Source organism: Stigmatopora argus, chromosome 9, assembly GCF_051989625.1.
Source record: "Stigmatopora argus isolate UIUO_Sarg chromosome 9, RoL_Sarg_1.0, whole genome shotgun sequence".
NCBI lineage: Eukaryota > Metazoa > Chordata > Actinopteri > Syngnathiformes > Syngnathidae > Stigmatopora > Stigmatopora argus.
The window spans coordinates 14928895-14956149 of NC_135395.1; the positions used below are offsets into that span (position 1 = coordinate 14928895).

A 27255-nucleotide genomic window follows, 5' to 3' on the forward strand; every position below is an offset into this window, starting at 1 on the left:
AAATCAGCTGGGATAGGCCCCAGCACCCCCCGGACCCTAGTGAGGATAAATTTGGATTAGGTTAGTTTTCACTTTTTGTGCCTGTGGACATGTACTGTTATTTGAAAAGAACAAATAAATATTTATACACTTATTTATTGTATATGTATATCATGTTGAAACATTGTAAAATGAACTAAGTGAGGATAAACGGTCCAAAATATGAATGGTTGTGGACATCACGTCGACAACCAGTGTGACTGTCCCTTTAAGAAACTGCACTTGCAGCCATTTTCTGCTCTTTGTGTGGGGTGGATTAAAGCGGGGTAGGTGCTGGGGCAAAACTAGAGCATCAGTTCACTCGCAAGACGCACCAACGCCGGAAAAGAACGGAACGCCTTCGCAGACGGCGCGACTGTCCGCACGCCTCCCATACCGTCGGGCAGGCGTGAGATTTGCAGGTACGTGGCCGTTATAGCGACGGATGGAGCCTCGAGGATGAACGTGGTCTGGATTGATGATGTGAGCCGTATAGTGAAGATGGCTTGAGCGAGAGAGAGAGAGAGAGAGAGTTCTCTTTTTTTCTGCCCCATTTCCTTGCATGTGCATCATTTTCTGAATTCATTAATGTTTACATTTAGTACATCAAAGGTCGTTGGGCCGTGTTGCCGAGCGACTGTTCCGAGCGAAGCGGTTCTCCATGTTATCCCCACACACGGGAATCCCGTTAGCTTCCAGCGGCATCGTAGCTCCCACGGAGATGAGATGGGTGGGGTGAGGAGAGCGTAGCAAGTGCAGCGATCAGTGATGGAGGCCAGACGATTTGCTTCATCAAGTGAAAGAAAAGATGAAAATGTGGTTTCCTACACAAATCGTTTGATATACGACTTCCCATTCGTCTCGTAGGTTTATTAGTGTAGACACGAGTGTGAGCGAGGTGTCAACATCGACGTCGAGGCTACACCGATCTCATGGTGACGCGCCTGCAGGCCTGTCTGTGACCGATGCATAAATGACACAGTATTTGCCTACTTTCTATTCACGTCCAAATGTACCATTTTCAATGAACTCACGCATTGCAAGCGCTCAACATTGGATCTTCCGTGCCATCTGCACGCTTACTGTGTTGTAAATGTGTAATAATGCAGCTCCTCACCCAAAGCCATGATGACACCCTTTGTAGATGATCACACGCTACACCCAATTTTCTTCAAGACTGAGAATTTTCCCCAATTGAATTCATTTCATTATTAACAGTGCATTATTAATTGTATACCGCCAAAGCACATCATTGGCGACGTCTGCAAAATATAATATAGTAATCGTTTTTTTGATACTCTAAGAGAGTCAGTGGATTAGACATACAAAATTAGATAAACATTATTATTGTGATGGGTGTGGTAGACTGTAATAGATTTGGATAACAGAACATCATCTGATGTTTCTACTATTGCAATTTCTTGCAATGACCAAACGAGATGGATAATCAGAAACCCTCAGTCTGTTTATTTATCAACATGTAAGTTTCAAATTAAATGGCATACTGCAGTTTTTGACACATTCAAATGGAATATCTTAAATTTTTGTGACACCTTTAACCAGACATGGTATTATTATTATTATTAGTAGTAGTAGTAGTAGTAGTATTTTTTTATATTTATTATTATTATTATTATTATTATTATTATTATCATCATTATTATTAATATTATCACCATTATCATCATCATCATCATCATCATCATCATCATCATCATCATCATCATCATCATCATCATCATCATCATCATCATCATCATTATTATTATTATTATAATTGTTATTATTATTATTATTATTAAATACATGTATTCATGCCATATAAAATTGCCTTACTAGAAATTCACAACTGAAAATTGGTTGAAAAGAAAAAATCATTATTGTATCACATGTGGAACCATTTGTATTATTTAGCTCCTCCTGTATAGCAAATGGAAAGAATCACAAGTATCCCAAAAACAGTTCTCCAAAACCGCAAAAGGGTAAGGGTTAGCTGTTTGAGCATATAAAGGCAAAAACAGACACGTTCCCAGTTTTATGGTCAATGTTTGATATAATTTACTGTCAAGTATACCGCTAGAAATTTGATTTGTTTTGCCCTTACCCCTTCCCTACTTGTCAAGCTTGGTCATATGATCTAGTGTTGTTTATGCATGAGCTTGTGGTGTCTATTTTCACTGACAAATCAATGATTGGGCTAGGTGATACTAGCCAATGTCATATACTGTACACTGCACAGACACTGCTGGAACATGTGTTTGGAAAGTCTCGATTGGTTGTGTTTGGTGAGTATGAATTAATGTAACAAAGAAACCCTGGGGCAGGGGATTCCATTCAGCAGTGCGACTGTGGACTTGACACAGTTTCACTCAGTGTGTGTTTCCTATGTGACAAGCATCTAATAACAGACATTGGCCACCGTTTTCCACAACAGAATAATAATTTAAAAAACATTTGTCATCATTAAAATACTGCTTTGGGTCACATTGTCAGCAAAGGTATTTATTCAACTCAATTTTTATTAGTGTTTGCAAAATGTCTCATACATTGTAACACGAAATATGGAACAAGTGAAGTGCTGTAAAGTACCGTTGCACATTTAGAAACTTGCAGTCAGAGGTGAGTCACACCTAATGGTTTATTCTGGCTCATTAATTTTTTTACATTCATCTTCTCATTTCTGACCATGCATATTAAACCAATTATTGGCCCTGTCAACTTTGTCTGCTCTGTCAAATGTAAACACACATTTGTTCTCCCCGGACCTGCATGGGTTTCCTCCGGGTACTCTGTTTTCCTCCCACATTCCAAAAACATGCATGGTAGGCTGATTCGAATCTCTAAATTGCCCCATGTATGGGTGTGAGTGTGCATTGTTGTCTGTCTCCTTCTGCCCTGCAATGGGCTGGCCACCGATTCAGGGTGTCCCCTGCCTCTGTCAGCTGGGATAGGCTCCAGCACCCCCCGCACCCCTAATGAGGATAAAGCGGTTTATAAAATAAGATAAGATGTCCTCTGCCATCATGAATCTGCTTCTTCTATTATGACTGTTTATCTTACCTACATTTTCTTTCAGACTTTGGTGAGGTGTGAGTAAGGCTTTGTAACCATGACTACACATGTGACCCTCGAGGATGCCCTGTCCAACGTGGACTTGCTGGAAGAGCTGCCCCTCCCAGACCAGCAGCCATGCATTGAACCCCCTCCCTCCTCCATTATGTACCAGGTACAAACTCAATCACTTTGTCACCTGCCTAGCCAGTGTCAGTGTACATTATCTTAATCTGCTCACTAACCTTTCCCGTCTTATGTAGGCCAATTTTGACACCAACTTTGAAGATAGGAATGCCTTTGTTACTGGTATAGCTCGTTATATTGAGCAAGCTACAGTCCACTCCAGCATGGTGAGGCCTATTTTTCTTTTTAAAAGATGTGCAGCAAAAAGTGCTCAAAATTCAAGTTGCATGTTCACACCACACGTGATTCAACCAGCCAAAGTTCCACTCCACCTCCTTTTCCATGTATGCCGTGAGGTGACCAGTGTGACTTGAATTACAAATAGCTGTGCTTATTCATGCCTATTTTACTAGGAAGTCCCACTTGGTCTATTTGAGGATACTATATGTAAGGGGATGGGAAAATGTCTCTCACCTATTTCTGAATGGGGAAACATTTCTCTCCTGAAATATTAATAATGGACCCATTCATTATGGACCATGTTACCTATCTGAGAGGAATGAATGTGCTATGCCTGGAAGATACCCTAACTGTAAAACAAACTGAACGTAAATATCCTCTCATTCCCCCCAAAAAATGTTTGGTTTATCCAGTGCAGTATATTACACACTGTTATTTAAACTCAATATTTGTACTTTGTAGTACTAGTGTGTTTAGAAAGTAAGCATGTTTGATACTGCAAGGGTCCTTACCAATTTTAAAGTTTACATTTTTTATTACTGTTACCTTAATTGATATTAGTGTGACTGCCATTTTTATTATATGAACTCTGTACATATTGTTGACCTAATGCGTCTTTTTCACTTTCTTTAGAATGAAATGTTAGAGGAAGGACATGAGTATGCTGTGATGCTTTATACTTGGAGAAGCTGCTCTAGAGCTATTCCGCAGGTAATATACAGATATGCACATCAACGTTATGATGGCATGATATGTAATGGTGTCCTCCTGTGTTTAATAGGTAAAATGCAATGAGCAACCCAACAGAGTTGAGATCTACGAAAAAACAGTGGAGGTGTTGGAGCCTGAGGTCACCAAGCTCATGAAGTTTATGTACTTCCAAGTAAGACATACTTTATTTTAATTTATTAATTTGAGATCATGTGTTGGTATAAAGTGTGTACTCAGGGTACAATATATAAAAAAGTGTATTTAGTGGTCTTCATAAAAACAAATAATTACGTAATGAGTTAAAATGTATTTTTCTTCTATAGAGGAAGGCCATAGAACGTTTTTGTAGCGAAGTGAAGCGTCTCTGCCATGCTGAGAGGAGGAAAGATTTTGTTTCCGAAGCCTATCTGCTTACTCTGGGCAAATTTATCAACATGTTTGCTGTACTGGACGAATTAAAAAACATGAAGTGTAGCGTAAAGAACGATCATTCAGCTTACAAAAGGTATTGTTGATAATACAGTGGTACCTCTACTTATGAAATTCGTTCTAGAAGTGGTTTCTAATTTGGATTTCTCATAAGTAGAAAGATATTTTACATTGAAACGCGGTAATTCGTTCCATCCTCTTCTAAGATTTGCAATACTCTCCCTGAAACCCTTTAAAATGGTTAAAAGCATACCAATTTGTACCAAATATGTGCAGAATATAAAAACAGATTTTTTTTTAATTAAATAATTTATTGAACCATTAAAATTATAATAAGGCATGGAAAGACATTTTCCATTGGGGTGGATGAGTGACGGTGGAGGACAAACCAAACATTTGGTCAGGGCAACACTATCACGGCAATAAAAAACAGGATGATAAGATCATTTTTGAGTTTTTTAGAATCTGCGTTTCGTAACTTGGAATTTCTTCCATATCTAGAGACAAAATTTTCCAATGCGGCTTTTCGTAATCTGAATATTTTGTATGTACATATATTCTTAAGTAGAGGTACCACTTTACAACTTTACTCCTTACTTCATAAGGTTTTTCCAAATGACAAAATGCTAAACACGCCAGTCTGTCTTTGTCTTTAGGGCTGCTCAGTTTCTGAGGAAGATGGCTGACCCTCAGTCCATTCAGGAGTCTCAGAATCTTTCAATGTTCCTTGCCAACCATAACAGGATCACACAGGTTTGTTTACTGTTACCGTTTCACTTTTGCCTTTTCAGAATATACTGTACCTGCAAAACAACCATTACCTATCCTTGAATCCTGTTTCTTATCTTGTTTGTGATTTATTTCCAAAGTGCCTGCACCAACAGCTGGAAGTGATTCCAGGTTACGAGGAGCTTTTGGCAGATATTGTCAACATCTGCGTAGATTATTATGAGAACAAAATGTATTTGACTCCAAGTGAGAAACACATGCTACTTAAGGTAAACATTTGTTTTCTTATTTACTTTTATTCTGTAAACATGTACTTAAGCTGTTCTTATTAAAATTACATCTATGTCCATGTGTCAGGTGATGGGGTTTGGGCTGTACTTGATGGATGGTAATGTGAGTAATATCTACAAACTAGATGCCAAAAAGAGAATTAACCTCAGCAAGATTGACAAGTTCTTTAAAGTAAGGCTTTATCCTTTTCAGTAACTCTTTGTCCAAAAATGAAATGAATAAGAACATACTTTTTTCCTGTGCTTGGAAGCTTCAAGTTGTGCCACTGTTTGGAGATATGCAGATAGAATTATCCCGCTACATTGAAACAAGTGCTCACTATGAGGAAAACAAGTCCAAGTAAGAAACCCATTGTTACACTTTTGCAGTTATACAATTCCCTATTCTTTTTGTCACATATGAATCCCCTCCATCTTCTCTTTTTTTCAACACAGGTGGACGTGCATGCAGAGCAGCGTTTCACCACAATACAACCTGTGTGAGCAGATGGTGCAGATCAGGGAAGACCACATTCGATTCATCTCAGAGTTAGCACGCTATAGCAACAGTGAAGTGGTAACGGGCTCTGGCCTCGACAGTCAAAAGTCAGATGAGGAATACAGAGAGCTTTTTGACCTCTCACTGAGGGGTCTGCAGTTGTTATCCAAGTGGAGTACACATGTCATGGAAGTTGTGAGTATTAATCGTAGAATGTTTATGAAAAGCTTATTGAGTGCACAATAAAAGCGTAATCTTAATAAACTGGTTTTATAGTAGCTCATCAGATTGGATAGTTGTGTACATGATGTGTTAAAAGCTGCTGGTGAGCGCATGTGTTCTGAAAGGCACCATCAAAATTCATTTAATTTTTCTAACTCTTTCAGTACTCGTGGAAGTTGGTCCATCCTACAGATAAATTTTGTAATAAGGATTGTCCAGGCACAGCAGAGGAGTATGAGCGAGCCACACGTTATAATTACACTAGTGAGGAGAAATTTGCTCTGGTGGAAGTGATTGCCATGATCAAAGGACTTCAGGTACAGAAACACCTCAAGGCTTTGGGGTCATCTATGTTTTTATGTATGTCTCACCTAGATTCTCACAGAATGATTTTTTTTGTCTTTTGATAAAGCACTGTATGTTCAAAAATGTTTTAATACTAGTGTGATTCTCAGCATTCATTACTTGTTTCAATGTTGTGTCATTCAGGTCCTTATGGGAAGAATGGAGTCTGTATTTAATCAGGCCATTCGGAATACCATCTACGCAGCACTTCAGGACTTTGCCCAGATGACCCTCAGGGAGCCTCTTCGCCAGGCTGTGCGCAAGAAGAAGAATGTCCTCATCAGGTAACCACACACTGTGTCATTGAAATTATTGTCTTGTGTGACTCTGTTTCTATTATTCCAGTGTGCTTCAAGCCATTCGAAAGACTGTTTGCGATTGGGAGGGGGCGAGGGAACCTCCAAATGATCCGTGTTTGAGGGGGGAAAAGGATCCTAAAGGAGGTTTTGATATCAAGGTGCCCCGGAGAGCTGTTGGACCTTCTAGCACACAAGTATGTTTTACTCTTTAAAGCTTGAACCACTAAATAATTGATGGCAAATTGAAATTCCTTAATGGTCCCTCTGAACAATAAGACTACAAATTCTAAATATTTTTTAATCATATTTATATGATACATCAGTTTTTATCGGGGGGAAAATATTACATTGCTCAAAATTCATGAATCAAATATGATATGTTTGGCCGTATAGGGTTCATTTAACTTACTAGCAACACACAGGACAGAGATGATTACACTAATGTGTAATAAGATAAGATAAGATGGTACCCATTGGACTTGTATAGAGCTAAAGTTTACAAGTCTACATGCAGTATTTACTATAGAGTCATCTTGTATTCTATCTTAAAGTTCCTAGTGTGGGTGTATAGTCTCTTTATTCTTCACGGTCCCTTTTTTGTACTCCCTGCAGCTGTACATGGTGCGCACTATGCTGGAGTCATTGATTGCAGACAAGAGTGGTTCCAAAAAGACTCTGCGTAGCAGTCTGGATGGACCGATTGTGGTGGCCATAGAAGACTTCCACAAGCAATCTTTCTTCTTCACACACCTGCTCAATTTTAGTGGTGAGGAGACATTTTTTGCACTGATAATGACTCACCTCATTGACTTAGGCAGTTCGTGACTTAGTCTTGATTAATTGATCAGTCAATGCGGAGTTTCCAATACTTCCTTGTGTTCTCTGAATCTCAATTATTCATATATCTAAGCATATATGCTTTGTAGATACTTAAAAGGAGCGTTATGTGAAAATTTGCCTTATGAATATGTATTTGAATGACAACCTCCATTTATTATATTATTTCATTATCCAGAGGCTCTGCAGCAGTGTTGTGACCTGTCCCAGCTCTGGTTTAGGGAATTCTTCCTCGAGCTGACCATGGGTCGCAGAATCCAGTTCCCTATTGAGATGTCAATGCCGTGGATCCTCACTGACCACATCCTAGAGACTAAGGAACCTTCAATGATGGAGTGAGCCAGACGTCCTTAAAATTCAAATTTGCTCCAGGTGAAATGCTTTGTATTTAATATTTTCCTCATTCACCTAGGTATGTGCTGTATCCACTAGATTTGTACAATGACAGTGGCTACTATGCTCTCACTAAGTTCAAGAAACAGTTCCTTTATGATGAAATCGAAGCTGAGGTACTCTTTATTTCGTGGTTAATTTCAGATACCCTGACGTTTTTTTTATGTCTCTGCCTTGAAACCAAAGTTTTGCTCTTTGTTCACAGGTTAACCTATGCTTTGATCAATTTGTATACAAGTTGGCTGATCAAATATTTGCTTACTATAAAGCAATGTCTGGAAGGTAGGAGGGCTAAATTTGTCTTCTAATTGTTTTTTTCTTGCCACACTATTTTGAACCTATCTATTATATGTTCCACAGTGTCTTGCTCGATAAGCGCTTCCGTGCTGAGTGTAAAAACTATGGGGTAATCATACCGTATCCCCCCTCAAACCGCTATGAGACATTACTTAAGCAGCGGCATGTGCAGGTACTGAAAAATAACTCGTTTATCACTGTGCAGTTCACTTATTTTTCGCGATTTTTTCTTCTGTTTTGTTCTACAGCTTCTGGGTCGCTCAATTGATTTGAACCGTCTTATCACCCAGAGGATCTCTGCTGCAATGTATAAGTCTCTCGACCATGCCATCAGCCGCTTTGAAAGCGAAGATCTGACTTCTATCGTGGTAAAGATCACATACCTCGGTCCAATGAATTAGCTAAATTTCCAATACTGATTCTAAACACAAAACTTTGTTTCACATTTTTTTAGGAGTTGGAGTGGCTTTTGGAAATAAATAGACTCACCCACCGGCTTTTGTCCAAGCACATGACCTTGGATAGTTTTGATGCCATGTTCCGTGAGGCCAATCACAACGTCTCAGCTCCCTATGGCCGAATTACACTTCATGTCTTTTGGGAACTGAATTTTGATTTCCTCCCTAATTATTGCTACAACGGCTCCACGAACCGGTCTGTCTGAGCATGCATATACACATTTTCAAAATTCATAATTCATTTTACTGTTATAAATGTTTGTTGTTTACAGATTTGTACGTACAGCCATTCCCTTTACCCAGGAGCCTCAGAGAGACAAGCCAGCCAACGTGCAGCCTTACTACCTTTATGGGTCCAAGGTGTGCCACATTCTTTGAATAATTGTTTTTAAGAAAACTTGTTCAACTACAACTACAACTGGTTTCTTCTATGAGTTGAGCCTGAAGAACTGTCTCTTCTTTTCTTCCCAGCCTTTGAACATCGCTTACTCTCACATATACAGCTCCTACAGGAACTTTGTTGGCCCGCCTCACTTCAAGACTATTTGCCGTCTCCTTGGTTACCAAGGCATTGCTGTTGTGATGGAGGAACTGCTTAAGATAGTCAAGAGCTTGGTATTCATCTTTATTCTCCCTTTAGCATTCCGGAACAGGTCTCTTCTATTTGTTTTAGGTCCTCTTAACATTAATTTATGGTTCATCTTTGTGCCTTCTCAGTTACAAGGCACGATTCTGCAGTATGTAAAAACCCTTATTGAGGTCATGCCCAAAATCTGCCGCCTACCCCGTCATGAATATGGCTCCCCAGGTAAACATTTGGCCACTCCGTGCACATAATTTATTTGTCTGGAGAGTTTGATTTCAAGTTTGTGCAGAGTTGTGTAATCATTTTTTCCCTCCAGATTTTTTTCAACACCTATTACTTACTCTTGCCTATCCCAGGTGACTTTGGGCAAAACCTACTCGGCTACACGCCAAACTCGGGAATCATTTTTCCATTTATTTATTTCGCGACAGTGCATGTTTGGGCACAATACACCATTGGTCAAAAGTTTTGAAAGTTTTGAAAAACTTCCTCGATCAATCCAATAAAATATGTACTGATCTAATTAGATATGGAACAAAATAATGACCTGCATGTCGGTGTGCGTCTCTTTGAGAAACAAATCTTTCTTACGTTTTAATGACATAGTCAACAATGAATCTTTTTAAGGCGCACTCCAAAGCATAGTGCTTTTCTTCTTTTTTTTAACAATAATGACTGGGTTGTTGTCATGGTGATAAGAACCAGCGTGTTTTCAGAGGAAGCTCTCGGTGAGGGAGCTCAGATGTGATGCAAGCGATGCACTCACTGACACCACCACGGTGCCTCCATTTCTCTGCGTGTGCCCTTTTGCTCCCATTTGAAATGACAATTTTTTTCTCTTCATATTTATTCAAGTTGGCAGCAAACTGTCTAACGGACTTCCTATCAATGCTCTGTGCATGAAGAAAACAGCCCATTGGTGCTCACAAGCTAAGCTTTGTTGGTGGCCCGGGAAAATTGGCTCCTTGAAAAGTAGATCTTTGAACGAAAAAGTTAAAGCACCCCTAAATTATCATCCCATTCAATCCTACAAGGGTGTGTTGCTCAATGCGGGTCAACAGGCCATCTGACATAAGTTTAAATTGCTCACTCGTTTCACTAATCTCCCTTTATTAGTGGTATTAGGACCAAAATGTTATTTTCTGTTATTCTCCACTTTATCATATCCACTGTAGAAAGTATACGCCAAGACTCCTGTACTCCTTTCATTGCAGGGATCTTAGAGTTCTTCCACCATCAGCTAAAGGATATTATTGAGTATGCTGAACTCAAGACAGATGTCTTCCAGAGTTTAAGGGAGGTGGGGAACGCAATCCTCTTCTGCCTACTCATCGAGCAAGCTCTGGTAAGACCACTAGTCTGCTTCTTACATGAAGAATCACGCCCCCACCCCTGCATTGCAAATGTGTTGTGAGGTTCTTGTTCGAGTCTGATGTTTTCTGCTTGATTCAAGATGCTGATATCCCCTAAATTAGCTATTACAGAATATTTCAGGGCCCCAGTCTGAGTACCACAACGAGTTTAATCATGAAACTATGATTCTATGTTTCCATTACACGCTGGCATCAACCACAGGTGGTAAGGATATGGGTTTTGTTCATTGCTATCAAAATAACACTGAGATGCTTTCTTTCTTTCGGGTTCCCTCATTTTGGTTTTGTTTGTGCTTCTTTTCTTTACCTTTTTCTCTACTTGCATTGCATGACACAGTTTTGTAATGCATCAGCCTGAGAAAAACTTTGTGTGATGTGAACAGCAAAATCAAAAAGTAATAGGTTACTGAACAACAATGTAGTTTTATCCATCTGAGGAAAGCCTATCACATTTTCTTTAGAGGTGCTTTTGCAGTTGTGAACTTGAATACATTTATTCAAATTTTTGGTGCATGTTTCCTGTTTGTAACCACATCCCTTTCCTTCAAGCATTAACCTTTTATTTATATATATGACTGTGCACATTTTAGTTTCAACTTTCATAGATGCACGTGTCCTGCTTCTATTATTGCATGGCTCCTCTCAAAAACCTTGTATTTAGTCCTTCGAAGTGTTCTTATTATCATAATTGGACATGACAATGGAACTGTTTTCCTTGAATTTAGTTAATTAGTTGACACAGACTTTAGAATTCAAGGGAAGTATGGTGTGTGGATAACAAATTAACTTCACTTCATGACTACCTGCATGCTGTAGAAAGGATTCTGTAGGAAACACGGAGAATTACAATTGATTTACCTTGTTGTTGTTTTTTTATTATTTTCATTTTTTTATTTTTTTATTTTTTAGTCCCAGGAGGAAGTGTGTGACCTTCTTCATGCTGCCCCTTTTCAAAACATTTTGCCAAGAGTGTACATCAAAGGTATATTCGATTGGAAATAATTCAAAATAAGGAGATGTTTATTTGAAATATTGTTAATTTTAAATATAGAGGGAGAGCGCCTAGAGGTGAGGATGAAAAGGCTCGAAGCTAAATATGCCCCTCTCCACCTTGTGCCTCTGATTGAGAGGTTGGGAACGCCTCAAGTATGTTTGCACCAACATGACCACAGTTTTATTGTATACATTCAAGTTAAAGGTATTAACATTTTACTGTTTTTTTCTTCTTCCTGGTAGCAAATTGCCATTGCACGTGAGGGAGACTTGCTGACCAAAGAGCGTCTCTGTTGCGGCCTTTCGATGTTTGAGGTCATTCTGACACGCATCCGCAGCTTCCTGCAAGATGGGGTGTGGCGTGGACCTCCTCCCACCAATGGTGTCATGCATGTGGATGAGTGCATGGAGTTCCACCGTCTCTGGAGTGCAATGCAATTTGTGTATTGCATCCCGGTGGGCACTCATGAGTTCACAGCAGAGTGAGTATGAGTTTGTACGCTCTTCCCGGACTTACCTGGGTTTTCTTTGGGTACTCTAGTTTCCTCCCACATGCAAAAAACATGCAGGGTAGGCTGATTGAACACTGAATTGCCCCTAAGCATGAGGATTGTGAGGATAAGCGGTACAGAAAATGAATGAATGTTATATAATAAGATGAGTGTGTGACTTGGAGTGATTAACAATTGCTTTTGCACACCAAACCTATCGGCAAATGCGCAGATTAGAAATCGGTGGTGGTGTGATATATTGTTTCAAATCAAAATAAATCAAAAATACAGAAAAAGTGTAGCATGATGTGTGCTTTCACCTGTAGGCAATGCTTTGGGGATGGTCTGAACTGGGCCGGCTGTGCTGTTATTGTGCTTTTGGGACAGCAGCGTCGTTTCGATCTCTTTGACTTCTGCTACCACCTGCTCAAAGTCCAAAGACAAGATGGCAAGGATGAGATCATAAAAAATGTGGTGAGTATTATTTACTGCACCAAAAACTAAGTATCAAACACATTTTTATTATTGAAATAATAACCGCAATTGACAATTTCACAATTGACTTTTTGACAGCCACTAAAGAAGATGGCAGACCGCATCAGGAAGTACCAGATCCTTAATAATGAAATCTTTGCTATCCTAAACAAGTACATGAAGGCTGTGGAGACAGACAGTTCCACTGTGGAGCATGTTCGCTGTTTCCAGCCTCCTATACACCAGTCGCTGGCTACCACTTGTTGAAAATAAATACACACACTGAACACAACCATTGCCCAGAGATGTGATTCTATGCACGCTCATTTCTGGTCTCACAGCTGTGAGTTTCTTTCTGTAATTCCTCCTTATACTCATGTTTTTAAAAGACAAATAGTCTTAAAGTGTTACTTCTCTTGGAATTTTTGTGAATGCTTGCAATACTGGAATCGGAGAGACCAGAAGTGGAAGTATACTTTCACATCTTCACTTTTTTTGTTTTAGTAAATACACATGACTTGCGATTCAAATCATGCATGCCCTCTCTCATTCCTTCAACAGCACACCAGATTGAGTTAATCATACATATTTCTAAAAAGATGAATATTGATATTTCAAATGTTTGAGTCCATGTCATGTCATCAAAGACTAAGAGTAAGGAACAATAAGAAGGTTAATGAATTTTCTTACTGGTTAAATAAATCCTAATCATATTATGTTAAAACATTTGAGCAACAAAACTTTGAGCACATAATCTCATTGCCATAAGTCTTTTTTTTTTCTTTTTTGCGCAATTATCTGGTGTGCCTATGATAGGACTTCAGTCTATCATAATACATTTTTTTCTCAATCGGCTTACTTTCAAGCTAAATAGGTTACTCGGCTGGTCTGAATTGCTTTTGGATTTTCTTGACGCATTTTTATTCAACGCAAGTTTCAATGTAAATTTTTAAACTAAATGAAGTGGTCGATGTCGTAATTGTTCTTGTTTTATTATGGATATTTTTATTTGCCCATCATTGGTATAATTGTCTGCCACTAACTGGAAATGTCTTTTTTTGAAATTCTGTCTCATAGAAAGATTTTTATATCATGTCCAGGAACACAATAATGGTATTTTTAATTTAGAACAAAAAAACAGATATGTTGTGATTGCCCAGAGTTGACTGGGATAGGCTTCAGCACCCCACCGCCCTCATGAGCATAAGCGGTGTGGAAGATGAATGAATGAATGTGTTTTGATTTTGAAGTTTAAACTAACATCAACAAGGTGAGACAATACCTCTGGGTGTATGGTGACAGTGTTTTGTTCTAGATGAACCTGTTTTGAGTGTGTGGATGATTATGTCCAGTAGATGTGGAAAATAAAACCATGATACTAAAAGCCACGTATGTTTAAATGAGTGTTTTCTTGGATTTAATCAGTATTAATTATTGATGGACTTTTGCTTTAACAGTGTTACAAAGACATACTAAATTAGCCCCTATTTTTTAACAAGGAAAAAAAGACTTACAACTTCTACCAGTGATCTTTTACAGTATCATTTTTATGTATGTAGTGTTATTTTGTAACTACTATGTTTTTTTTGTTTTTTATTCCGCTTTGACCTATTCATTTCCAAGTTTATCTAGTAAAAACAAAAAGGCACAAATGTATCAGTGCGAAACCTTAGCATGGAAGTGTAACTTATTGTCATCATTGGCTCCATTTGTGACATGAGGCTATGTTTATGTAATTGTATAAGTGGCCATGTTTTTAAGTACTAAAAAAATGGAGTAATGATTATAAAATGTACAACAATGGTCCTGCATTGGATTTGAAATGATGTTGTATTTCCATGAAATAAAACATGTTTAACTGAAAAGAGTTATCATAGTTGATTGGAGTTTATTTTTACTTGATTGTTGTGTGTATGGGATGAATAATTCCATTATGAAATTCCAATGCCATTACCCCGACTTGTCAGAGTGACGTCAAGAAACAAATGACGCTGAATGGTCCAACATACGGAAGTGAGTGCATGACATATATTTGAAATTTCCCCGCTGGAACGCCTGTTCTAGTTGTCTCGCTGTACTATTGAATTTTAAGGCTGAACGACAACAGGCAAGAGGGAAACACTAAGTGTTTTGAGATGTCTTTTTCAAGAGCACCTTTAAAAAGGTTCAACGAAGCGGTCGGTAAGTCAATAAAACTGCCTGTTTGAAAAGATGGAAAGATGTTGATGTTTGTTAATTAAAAGAAACAAATATGTTATGTGTTTACCTGACCCAGCAGAAAGTGTCATGGTTGATACACAGACGGATGATGAAAAACCCAACAAAACTTTGAATTCATAAATGACAAAACGGCCGTGTAAACATGAATGTGAATGTTATAAATCTACAACTTCTGCCCCCTAAAAGTATTGTTTTGATCTCTTAGTTGTTGTGCTAAATACTCGATAGTGTGTCACGGGGTTGCGTTGCTTTAAACGTGACACTAAAGGGCGTTCATTTCAAGTTATTTCACAGATGGTAAATTAAATAATATTTAAACTGTCTGTTAATAGGAAGCGATATCCTTTTTTCTTTGAAAGTTTTTGGCACATCATACTGACGCAGGCAGGCCTTGCCAAACTCTGCAGTTCGGTGCGAAAATTCCTTCCACTTGTAGAATGATTGGTTTTGGATTATGAACATTTTTACCAAAGGTTGTACTCCTGCACCGGGCGTCTATAACATCAAAGCTGAAGAACCGAAAGGACTTGCATCCTTTGAGAGATCTGATCGGTTTAAAGATTCTAAAGCAGGTTGGTAACATTATTTCACTGATGGGCACATTTCTCCCGAACTAATATAATGGCGCACATGTAACATATTTATATATATTTTTAAATCAGGTGTATGTTTAATGCCTCCATCATCCCCCTGCGGGGTCCCTCTAATGTCTCCAGTCAGAAGAACAATGTCATTTGATGGTCTGGTAAGTTGCAGTTTACATTAGAATACAGTTTAATAATATATCGTATATAACAGTGATGTCCTCGATCTGATCACATAATAGCACATTTCTAAGGATTGGAATCGGCTGAAAAAGTTTGACAATGTATTTATTGATTTGTTTAAATTTTCTGCTAAATAGCAACAAAATATTCCAAATGTACAAGGAAAAAAACTCCATTCTCTATTATAAATATGATATTATTATTTTATTACTTGATACTGTATCGTATTGGGACTGCATCGGCAGGTCCTCAAAATCAGGTGAATCTAATTCGGGTCCAATTGTGTCTCCAACTGTACTGATATTTACCCAACTATGTATGTTATAGGTTGAGGGGTCAACTACAAGAAAGAAAGAACCTTCCATGACCTTGAAAATGAAACAACATCAACTATTGGAAAAAGAGGTGCACCCACATAAGTAAATTTGGAAAAGGAAATCCAGAATTCAAAATGACTTGGATATGATAAATGTTTCAAAAGAATGCTACACTGCAAGTGTTGCAACTCCTGGTAGCTGGTATTTATTGAGTATATATTTTATAATAAAATAGATTTCCCCTTTGCAGATCCGCCTACTCGTGCAGCAGCGAGGGGAGCAGGATCGTCGGTTGTTCTCTCTTGAAGAGGACCTAAAAAAGATGGAAGCCAAACTTTTGGTGGCAGTTAGGGAAAAGACCAGCCTATCTGCCAACATCACCTCCCTTGAAAGACAGAAGGCGGAACTAAAGAAAGTCAATGAGCTCTTAAAAAATAAGGTGTGTTTAACATAGCGGTTCGTTTCCAAATTGTCACGAGAAGATATGTCATGGAGGTTATTTGTGCTGCCTCGACATTGTTACTAAGTATGTTTCTTCCCAGGTTTCAGCTGACACGACAAAAAAGAAGATCAATTCACTGACAATGGAGTTAATGGACGCCAAGAACAAATTGGACTGCAAAAATAAGGTATCAATTTGCTATAGCCACTCCCCTCATTACAAAAGTTTTCATAACCATCCTTATTTGAAAAACAACTGAATGTAAGCCACTGACATGATTCATTTGTCTGATCCATTCTCACTCGTTTTGATGTGAATGTGAACGCAAATGGTTGTCTGTGTTTGTATGAGCTCTGTGACTAACTGGTGATTAATTTAAGATATAGTAAGCCTTTGGACCCCGGCCACGATATGCACGGTTGAAAATAGATGGATAGCAACATAATGTTAGATCATTTGTGATGAGCAAACATTCATTTGCCAAATATTCAGTTGTGTATGAAAATGTACTGTATGAGTGCAGGAGCTGAATATTCTGCAGCTCAATGCTGATGCTCACCTCAAGGTGTTAGAAATGGATCTAACTGCTAACAAGGATACTGTCAAATCTCTAACAGACAGAAACAATGACTATGGTAAGCAATTACAGCAACAGATCACCTAAGTATCTTTTCATCAAATGTAAGATTTTTGTTAATTGTATTTCATATTTATGTGTCATGCAGAGGGCCTCCATCAAATGATGAAAGCCCAAAATGAGGAGTTGGAGCAGCAGATTGAAAGATTACTCGGTGAGGTAACCCCTCACGCAGGCACCAAACTTCTCTTCTTCACTGAAGTTGATTTAGTTTTTTTTTTTATTTCTGCACCACCCCGGTGCACTTAACGTTACGTTTACAGACTATAGCATAATGCACAGTTTGTAAACTACACAATTTATAGGTTCACAGGATCATTGCTAATGATGTGTACTCTGGTAACTTCTGTCTCTTACGATTGAAATGTAACATTGGTATCATTCTCCATTGCAAAGAGCTTATCTGGCAACCAAAGGTAGAAGAGTTGTTTTCTGTTTTAACATTTGGATCCTGGTTGCAGTGCCATATTAGGACACCAGTCTTACACTTTACTCCTTTAGTTCATCCATTTTTGATCAACATATTGGATTACATTGAATTGAACAAACGTCTCCCTTTGCTTCCCTTGCAATATTGTTCCAGGTGAGATAATGGAACTCAAAGCGGAAGTCAAGGTGGTGCAGGGATATCTGGATTCAGCGAATGACCAGATTCAAGTAGGCATTAAATGAAAAATTAGTATGTTGATCCATTGTAGACATAATTTAACTAACATGTTTTATTTTTTAAGGATCTCCGCTTAAAGTTGCAAGAGAAAGCACAGCAGGACATTCTCTGTAATATTGAGCAGCAGAACACAAAGTAAATGAGCAATTGTTCCCTTTATTGATAGATTTTTGTAATTTAAAACCACACTGTAACAAAATCTCTTTTTCTTGTTTTACAGACACCTAGAAGACAAGCTAGACCAATGCAGCATAAAGCTTGAATGTACAGAGGTTGCTCTTAGGCAAAAAGAGGAGGAAGTGCTGAAATATCAGCACGAGATGCAGTCCTCAAAAGATAATTATTTAGAAGCAGAGAAAAACTTGAAAAGCCAAGAGTTAGAGCTTAAGGCTTCGCAAAAATCAGTGAGTGAATTGGAGATGCAAATAAAATTTACGAACCAAGAAGTCCAAGACTCCCAAGCAACAGTTAGTCAGCAGTTGACTGAGTTGGCTCTGCTACAGGAAGCCCTCCAAAACATGGAGAGAGAGATGGATGAAAAAGTTGTGAATCTTGAACACAGGTTTATGATTTCAACAGAGGAGAAAAGTATGCCGACCCACCGATATCAGTAAAAATAACAAAACAAATTAATACATTTCTATGTATTTTTATTATTATTTATTAGCCAAAATTCAAGAGGAGAGCTCCAAGACAATAGATGAATTGACAACTGAGCTCAAATTGCTGAAAGATGCCAATCGAGATGATGCTGAGAGACTGATTCGGTTCCAGAAAGAACATGCTTCAGTCATTGAGGAACTGATGAAAGAAAGGGTCATTATTATTATTATTTTTCCCTTGCTTTACTTGTATGACATATTTTCCCCTTTTGATTTGATTACCTTTATTTGTGATGTGGCACATGCCTTTCCAGAAGCTAATTTTGCCCCCCTTTGATTTTTACTTCTCAGGCTCTGGTAAATTCTCTGACTGTACTGGTAGAGCAACGGAGACAAGAGTCGGAGGAGTGTCGAAATAAATTAAATGAGGAGCTGGAGGAGATGTTGGGAGAACTCGCTCTCATGGAGGAACAGGAGCGAAGACAAGATGAAGTGAAAGATCAGTATCAGCAGGAAATTATTGCGCTGGAGAGACAACTGGGTGAAACCAGGGAACTATTTGAGCGGTGAGTAGTAATCAAAGTTCTAATCAGCTTCTCAATTTAGCAGATGGTGTCATTCTGTACATTTTAGTTTTATTTGAATGAACATTTTAAAGTACACTGAATTACATAATGATAATACAACCTGCAGCTTCCCGCATAATTGCAAGATTATATAGGTATAGATACAAGCTAAATCGCCCATTGAATTTATTCAATATCCTTTTAAATAAAAACAAATGGTACGTGCATTTTCGTTTTATGAAATTAACTCGCAAAAGCATTTATCTTGGCCTTATAGTATATAAAAATAGGGAAAAATGTTGCTTTGAAAAAGTAAAAACATGCTTTCAAATGCTTTACTTTTGTGAAACATAAAATCACTTTGCTTGCAACAGAAACATAGAATATTTCCTCTTAAAATCTTTAAATTTTGAGATTTGGGACCATTAAAAGCTAAGGTTTCTAAATTACTAGTTTGTCAATACAGTTGATTAATTTGATAATCCATTAGTTGTTCGTTAAATAATTTCATCTATTGACAAAAATGTGATGGCTTACTCATTTTGATCTGCAGTAACATTTTGCTAAAAATACAAATCACCTGCTTCACATAGTTTCAAGTGACTAGCACTCTATTACAATTCATGTCAGTAAATAAACTGCATTTTTCATCTCAGCATGGGTTTAAATTCCTGGAATGCAGCATTTTTGACATCCGCTGCCGCAGACACCGCTGCTTCCAGCTGAGTAGCACATCTGTTATACAGGATAAATAACAACATTAGCGTCCCACAGGCTGGTTCATCCTTTCTCTCTCCTAATCTCCTTAATGAAGACAAATGTTCAGGAAATATTCTTGACACCTTGTAGCTGCACACGCTGTAGAAAACTGATTTGAAAGTGAATGCATAGTTTCATCAATGACAAGACTAGTATATCTAAAGTAAGTAAAAATTATTCTCACTAAAACATTTGAATGTATAGTTGTTTTTTTAGCGTGGATAATTCTGATAATGCTTACGTCTATATTGGGTCATTGAAACAATTACTAACATAATAGGAAACCCACATAATTGTTATATTATTTTACCTTACAAACACCGTACGAGTCGTACGATGTTTGTAAGGTTTTTTGGGGGTTTATAAGGGGAATCATAATCATTTATAAGGGCAGTTATCGGCAGAGGTTGACAGGTATGTTGTGTGCAATCTACCAATAGTACCAAAGCATGTCCTTTGCAGTAAGACCAAAGAACTTTCATTGTTGAAAGAGGAGCATCTGTCGGCCTTGAAAGAACTCCAAGAAGCATACGCAAGCTCCCTGGAAAAAAATGAAGAGATGTCTATAGAACTAGAAAGGTTGGTTTATCTATCATATGGCTTATTTTGCAGTGTTCTGTTAGTTTAAGATTCTGTTGTCCTGTGAAGTACTAAAGAGGCTGTGAAGGAAGCAGACAAAAGCCAGAAGAAAATGAAAGAAGAGCTGCAAAAATTGACCCAGCAGATAGAGGAGAGGGACAAAGTGATTCAACAAAAAAATCAGGAGGAACAAATGACCTCGGAGAATGCAAGGTTTGCTCCTTACCTTGGTCACAAAACATTTTTTCCCCTCGCCTTTTGTGTAATTTTTTTTGTATTATGTCTGACTTTAGAGTGTTGCAGGAGACACAGGCTTGCCTCGTTCAAAAGAATCAGCAGATGCAGATTATGGAAGAGAGCCATGCTATGAAAATCTCTTTGTTGGAGCAGGAGCTACAGAGAGAGGCAAAAGACAATGAAAATGCACTGAGGCAAGTCAAAGAGGAGAAGGAGGCTCAGCTTCACTATAGGGAACAAATGGCCCAGAAACAGCTCGAGGAAGTTGGCCAAGAAAAGGAAAATGTAATGGAACAATTGCTGCAAGAAAAAAAGGAGAAAATTAAATATCAAACAGCACTTGAAGTAGAAAGAGCTGCCCTGCAGGCTGAAACTCAGGACATTCAAAAGCTTAGGTCAGAGGTTCTCAGACTAAAGACTGAGCTCAATAGATTGACTGAGGAAAGAAGTCAGCTCCAGTCTCAAGTTGAACTCTCACACCAATCAGACCTGGCATATCAGCATCAAGTGGAGGTGGCACAAACAGAGAAGAAACAGTTTAAGTCTCATCTCGATGAACTTCAGTCCAAGTATGTTAACCTTCAGGCACATACGGCCCTCATGGAGGAGAAGGTGGAGGGTCTGCTGAACCAAATAGAAGACCAAGAACAAGAGCGGTGCTCTCTGCAGCACCATGTCGACACACTGACTCAAGAGAAAGTCACACTTCAGTGGGAGATGGACGAGCAGCAAAAGAAACTCCAGAAACAAATTGAAACACAGGATAAGAGGTGAGACACTTATTATACCATTTATGAAAAGCGCTGCTGCCAAACATATTTCCACAGTAAAAAAAATGTTCTTTCTTTAAAGTTCCCCAAGTTCCGAGACAGAACACTGGAGGGCACTGTATGAGGAGCTACTTGCTAAAATAAAACCTTTTGAGGTCAGTCCTTTCTGAACAAGTTAAAAACCAAACAGTTTTTTTTTAATTGATACACAACAAATGAACTGTCGCTTGCAAGAGGTATTTTGCATTTTAATGATTATTTAAGATAATTAGATATTATTGTTATATTACTGAGAATTGATAGCTAAAAGTTGCATATCCATCTACCTAATAATTTCACTCTCAATGGTGCACTTTTAAATTGACCTTTTTTCTTCTACCTCCAGGAGCAGTTGAATAACTTTGCTGCTGAGCGAAATGCACTCCTTAATCTAAATGGAGCGAACCAGGAGGAGCTAAATAAACTGTCAGATGCTTACGCCCATCTCCTGGGGCATCAAAACCAGAAGCAGAAGATTAAACACGTGATAAAGCTGAAAGATGAAAATTTTAACCTGAAACAGGTAACACACCACACCACATCAAATGAATGGCGATAAAACGTAGTCCTGAATTATTATTATTTTTAACTATGGCTAATTTATACTTCACAGTTCAAATCCATTTTATGAAATTTGAAACATTCCTAAATAGCAGCAGTCACAACAATGGACAGTATTAAAATGATAAAATACCTTTCAGGCAATATGTTTACATAAAAAAAAAAAATTCACAGTTAAAGCAGACAAAAGCTATTGAAGCTAAATATGAAAATGTGATTTCCTGGATAAATGATCAACCTACGTTAATCGGCAGGATTCCATTGCATAACGAGCAGTGCTCTATTGAATATTTGGGCTTTAAATACTCCAGGAACTGTAAAGGCCTGCCTGGTAAATAAGCAAGCTGTCACGCATTTGAAGCCTTGAGCTCTAAACAGGAGCGTGACAGATCGGTTTCCCCTAATGGCACAAATGTTAACTTGCAACATTGACCAATATAAATGTTCAAAAAATTACCATTTCAACACACTTTTTTTTCTCCACTTTTCTTCACTCTGTGTAGGAGGTGATGAAGCTTCGCTCCCAGTTAAGCGGTCAGAAGACTGATCGAAATACCCTGAAATCAAACTTTAAGGATGATTCTCAGCGCAGATTTGATCCCAGTAAAGCGTTCCAACATAATAAGGAGAACAGACACACTGAGTCAGCAACACCTCTGAAACAAGGTGAGGGGTCAATATCTTGTTTTCTACTACTTTTCTAAAGATTAAATTCAAGTAGTATATTTAATGATTTAGTTGGGAACCTTTTATTTTGCAGAAAATCCCACAGCAAAGAGATTATTTTAGACCACAACATCAATGGTGGAGATTCTTGTCTTTTACAGTAGGTTTGATGTTTTAGATATCCAAGCCCAAACCATAGAAAAAGTTGATTTTTTAAGAAATACCCTGCAGCATGTGGACAGCGCCTAAATCTTAAAGAATACATTTTGTGTAGAATTGACGCATTACTTTTTAGGATTAGCCAGTATAGTCTGCATTGTAATACTGTGTCTCGGCCTCTTTGGATATAAGTGTCCCACAAGGTTTTTTTCTTTAAGAAAATAACGATCAACTTTTCTTCTTTATTTTTTTTAATGAATCTATTCAAAAATAGATTATGCCCGTCACATTTGAGTGACTGAATGAGGAAATGTTTAAATATGGCTGCTTCCTCGCACAGGTAGATGTATGAATGCATTCAACATTTGAGTGTGGGACAAATACTAAATTTGAGTAAACAATACTAAATCAATACACAGCATACATACACATTCAAAACTGAACAAAATATTTTGACAAATTTGGTAAAGTTCATTTTCTGAGAGGCCTACTGTTGTGTTGTCACCTTTTATCTCTAGTTATAGTACTGTCTGTGTCTGAAAGACAGAATTTTTGGTCTAATATATTTGGGTGCACATCTTTATGTATTTTAAATAAAGGAGTCTTTCAACTCTTATGTGGCTGTCAAATAATTTTTCGTCCTACTGTATATTACAGTTTCTCGCCAGCAGAGAGCACTGTTGGATTTTGGGCTTTGGTAGAAATGCTGCAAGAAATTCATGTTGTTGCATTATATTCTAACAAAATTACATCTTTGTAAAGAAGAGCCTTAGTTTATGGTTCATGAAGCTTTATTTCCCATCTTTCCAACATAGCCAAACATGGAATTCAATATCTTTTTCCACAAGTGGTTCTGAATGTTGAGTTAGTGTGTCAGTTGCAGTAGGCTTCTAGGTGGTAAATACCGCATGGCTTATGACAGCACTGCTCCACAATGCCTCTCTTCACCTTGGAATCCTTGCCTCCAGAAAAATGTCTCCACATCTGCTGCTCCTTTTTGACCCTTGTAGACAGGAACCCTTAGAGGTGAAAGTTTACAAAGCCAAGTTAAGTCTCTGCCTGCTGTGCAAACTTCTTATATGAGCATTAAGGCTCATCACACTTCAATGGTTGGCTAGGTAATCTGATCGCTTCAATCCTTTTAGTCATTGTAGGCCCTCTCTCATGGAGAGGTGGGGTATGGTTGCCCTCCAATAGCTTCTAACATGGCTATTTCTTTCCAATGGAACCTGCCACCAAGCACTTACAATACTTAAAAAGTTATTTCAATTGCTGGGACTATAATTTCATATGTTTATATTCAAGTCCTCCTGGCAACTGATGTGACTGTGAATGCTCATATTACAGCTCACATAATTTGGCAGACTTGTGAGTATATTTCGAAGTGACCTTATAAAGATTTTTTGCGAGGAGATACACTGAGCACAAATAATTGAATTGGCTGAGTGAGTGTGCCTTATGATTGGCTGCCAACCAGCCCAGTGTGTATTCTATCTCTTAAAGTCACCTGAGATCAACTCCTCCTCTCCCACAGAGTCTAATAAGACTGAAGAAATGCCAAAGTAGTAGTCTGAGATGCTACTTTTTATCTCTAACTAAAACATTAAAGGTGAAAAATCCACACATATATCCAAGACTTCCACAAAAGATGATTTTTGAATAGCCTTACGGAGCAAGTTTTCCAGATCCCGCTTGTGAATTCGTTTCGGGCTGTGGAAAAACCCCCTCTCTCCACATACAAAGTACAGAGCGTCCACAAGGTGCGAGCCACAGAGGTGTTGGGTGGGTACAGGGGAGACCCATGGAACAGGGAACACCAGAAGAAACAGGATGGACAACACCCATGATGCATTGGCCATAGAATGGGGACCTGATGAAGAAAACACTGCATGTGAGAACTTCTCTGTTAGATGCTTCTGGGGAATTCTGCTTAACTGGTCAGTTATGGTTTAATAATGTATCCATTAATTTTAAAATTGAGACACTATCATATAGATGGATACTGAAAGGAAATGTTAAAATAACTTATTCAGCTAAAATAACTTTTTACACCCAGTTTGTTGACCTTGTTCCTTCATTCGTAAAGAAAAAAAATCTCATTTGAATTGATAGTCTAGTCATTGGCCTCTTATTTTTAAGAAGTAAACTTTTTTGACTAAAGTGTATTTCAAACGTTTAAAATACCTCTGACCTCAAACCTTTCACGAATGAGACAAAATATGTCAAAACATGATCCAGACAGACTCAACCTGACTGGATTACAGTGGTACTCTGTTAAACAGTCTATTTTAGAGCCTGTCTACATTGACACTGCAGGTCAATTCAGATTTATTTTGCTCAATATGACATGAAACTAATTTTTTTAAATGGAATGTTAATGATCAACGATTATTATAATATACGACCCAAGCCTTGCAGGGATGTGCATTTAAATAACTGCTGTAAGATCACATGCTCATCTGACCTATATATGTCTTTAAAAGGCAACTTTTACAATTGACAAAATATATGGGTGGAAAGGAATGGTAAAGAAACAAGCTAAAAACAATCAGTGGTAACAATAAGATGTTTTCAAACTGATAAATTAATAAACAGAGCCGTCAGGGGTTCATTTGTCTTACGGTAGGGATAACTAAAGTATATGAAAATGATTACATTTGACATAAAATCTAGTTTGGGCATTAGACCCTGCAGCGTGAACATAGTCAAAGATGCAAATTGTAATTTACGAGAACGCGAGGCTCCTGCCAAACGAAATGAGAAAGAAAACGCCTAAAACGTCAGCTCCAACTGGCTACTACCTTGTTTCAGGATAATACTTGGGAATGATCCAACATGCTTAACATTTCTCTACCTTGGTATGAACCCTGGAGACAGGTCGACCGGTTCAGGATTACTGGCTCTTATCAGAGTTGAATTTAGCATATTGAACCTGCTTTCAGGTGGAAAAGGTCATTACACATTCAAACAATGGAGACTACAATCCATTTTAAATCACATTTTGTCAATATCTTTCACGTATATATCACTTCTCTCCAAATGTTTGACAACATGTATATTAAATTAGGTCATTCTTGGAATCCACAAAGGAAATTAAAATTTGACTGATAAAAAGCTTTCTAACATATGACTGAGTACTGTGCATGAGCGATGAACATTAGATAAAAACAAAAAGGTACAATAATTATTTTGACGACCCAAGATTTCTGATGGACGTTTAATTAGTTATGTCTGTAAACAGGAAATTAACTGTGGTATTGATTAAATGGGCTGTATCTTAAATTTTAAGTTGGACTGATGATAAATGAAGGGAAGGCCCGTGTTCCAAAATCATTGAAGATTGTGTCAGTATATTCTCAAGGTCAATCCTTACCTTGGTACATTGCTGAGATTCCCATTGATGCAGAATTGTTATCAGTGTCATTAATTAAACCATTTTTGTAATGAATATTACACTTTTCAAGTAGCAGCTTCTCTTTCAAGGTGAACACATTTAGCAGTTATTTGAAAACTATGCAAGGCTTTTGTGGCCGTTTTATACTGTACTGCAGATTATTGGCTTGGACATGAATCATTATAACAGTAATCTTTAACAATGCACCAGTGCCAGGCATTACGACATTTAGCTCTATCTGGCCTACCAGTTCTCTATCCACGGCTGGCTGTATGCCAGGGTCTTGGCACAGTGGACGGCCCGAATAATAGATCTGCCTGCGCTGCTCATTAATTTCATTCTGATTATTTTTTACATGGTTATTTTCTAAGTTAAAGTATTTAGGGAGCACAAAAAAAATGCTTACCTCTGTTTGAGGCCTCAGTTGTTGCAGAGCAGCTGGTCGTTGCAGATGAAATGGGAGTAGAGCTATTGGGTTATACAAGTACAGAGAACATCTCTACTTGGCTACATTTCCAAGACATACAGTATCAACACGTGCACCTGGCCTTTGTCATCATGGGTGTGATACTCCAGCTCTCTCATTAACAACTTGACCTTTAAATATCCTGATCTATCTTTGAGTAACACTAAGTCATTTACTCTATATGACCATACCACAGCAGTCAGACAAAGTTGAAGACATCCTGAGAGAGAATCTGCACACCTGCTGCGTGATAGTCTGATAGCTAGAGTTCACTGGGTGACAGACAAACACCATATGTCACGTTCGCTGATGACGTTGGGTAGTAGATTAAAGGATTTCCTGGATGAGTAGTGACCACTAGTGGTATAGATAGTTTGTCTATGTATGGAGAAAAAAAAACATCATGATAATGAGAATTAAAACCAAAAGTTTGCATCTGTTAGTTAATCTCAAATTATTATGGTAGTATGGTAGATATACTATACCTCACAAAACCAGTTGATCACATATTTATTTGCAGATGTTATTTGTCAGAGATAACCTTTTGTAGCCTGTAAGATACTGACA

General features: G+C 38.0%; 3 protein-coding genes across 3 annotated transcripts; 2 read left to right on the top strand and 1 right to left on the bottom strand.

Annotated features, from left to right (window-relative positions):
- The first annotated feature begins 295 nt into the window (after nt 1-295).
- Nucleotides 296-14228, top strand: LOC144082627 (cytoplasmic FMR1-interacting protein 2). Its single transcript, XM_077609900.1, has 30 exons — nt 296-440; nt 3095-3244; nt 3333-3422; nt 4069-4146; nt 4217-4318; nt 4470-4651; nt 5232-5328; nt 5445-5573; nt 5662-5766; nt 5846-5934; nt 6030-6267; nt 6459-6611; nt 6784-6923; nt 6985-7132; nt 7551-7704; nt 7954-8110; nt 8188-8284; nt 8374-8450; nt 8529-8637; nt 8714-8833; nt 8920-9119; nt 9196-9283; nt 9395-9538; nt 9641-9731; nt 10724-10854; nt 11792-11864; nt 11934-12028; nt 12119-12357; nt 12693-12840; nt 12940-14228. Exons 2-30 carry the CDS (start codon nt 3128-3130, stop codon nt 13105-13107), a joined length of 3759 nt encoding a protein of 1252 aa, XP_077466026.1. The 5' UTR covers nt 296-440; nt 3095-3127; the 3' UTR covers nt 13108-14228.
- A 729-nt stretch (nt 14229-14957) lies between these two features.
- LOC144082297 (uncharacterized) lies at nt 14958-23421 on the top strand. Its single transcript, XM_077609344.1, has 20 exons — nt 14958-15021; nt 15534-15632; nt 15723-15805; nt 16155-16232; nt 16395-16583; nt 16687-16773; nt 17110-17221; nt 17312-17377; nt 17807-17880; nt 17955-18025; nt 18111-18478; nt 18558-18706; nt 18844-19058; nt 20280-20396; nt 20466-20609; nt 20690-21403; nt 21486-21558; nt 21789-21965; nt 22507-22669; nt 22764-23421. Exons 1-20 carry the CDS (start codon nt 14976-14978, stop codon nt 22790-22792), a joined length of 3054 nt encoding a protein of 1017 aa, XP_077465470.1. The 5' UTR covers nt 14958-14975; the 3' UTR covers nt 22793-23421.
- A 181-nt stretch (nt 23422-23602) lies between these two features.
- LOC144082298 (insulin-like) lies at nt 23603-26940 on the bottom strand. The gene is made up of 3 exons (XM_077609345.1): nt 26629-26940; nt 24498-24698; nt 23603-23847 (listed from the first exon to the last, which is right to left on the bottom strand). The coding sequence occupies exons 2-3, from the start codon at nt 24685-24687 to the stop codon at nt 23702-23704; spliced, it is 336 nt and encodes a 111-aa protein (XP_077465471.1). The 5' UTR covers nt 24688-24698; nt 26629-26940; the 3' UTR covers nt 23603-23701.
- Between the last annotated feature and the right edge of the window lie 315 nt (nt 26941-27255).

Bases quoted from the DNA above. Each gene is read 5' to 3' on its own strand.
- LOC144082298 (XM_077609345.1), bottom strand. From the start codon at position 24,687: ATGGCCAATGCATCATGGGTGTTGTCCATCCTGTTTCTTCTGGTGTTC. The intron at 23,848-24,497 runs GTAAGGCTATTC...TTCACCTCTAAG, and splicing joins GGATCTGGAAAACTTGCTCC to GGTTCCTGTCTACAAGGGTC.
- LOC144082627 (XM_077609900.1), top strand. From the start codon at position 3,128: ATGACTACACATGTGACCCTCGAGGATGCCCTGTCCAACGTGGACTTG. The intron at 5,329-5,444 runs GTTTGTTTACTG...TTATTTCCAAAG, and splicing joins ACCATAACAGGATCACACAG to TGCCTGCACCAACAGCTGGA. The intron at 8,638-8,713 runs GTACTGAAAAAT...TTTGTTCTACAG, and splicing joins TTAAGCAGCGGCATGTGCAG to CTTCTGGGTCGCTCAATTGA.
- LOC144082297 (XM_077609344.1), top strand. From the start codon at position 14,976: ATGTCTTTTTCAAGAGCACCTTTAAAAAGGTTCAACGAAGCGGTCG. The intron at 17,222-17,311 runs GTAAGCAATTAC...TGTGTCATGCAG, and splicing joins AGACAGAAACAATGACTATG to AGGGCCTCCATCAAATGATG. The intron at 17,881-17,954 runs GTAGGCATTAAA...TTATTTTTTAAG, and splicing joins CAGCGAATGACCAGATTCAA to GATCTCCGCTTAAAGTTGCA.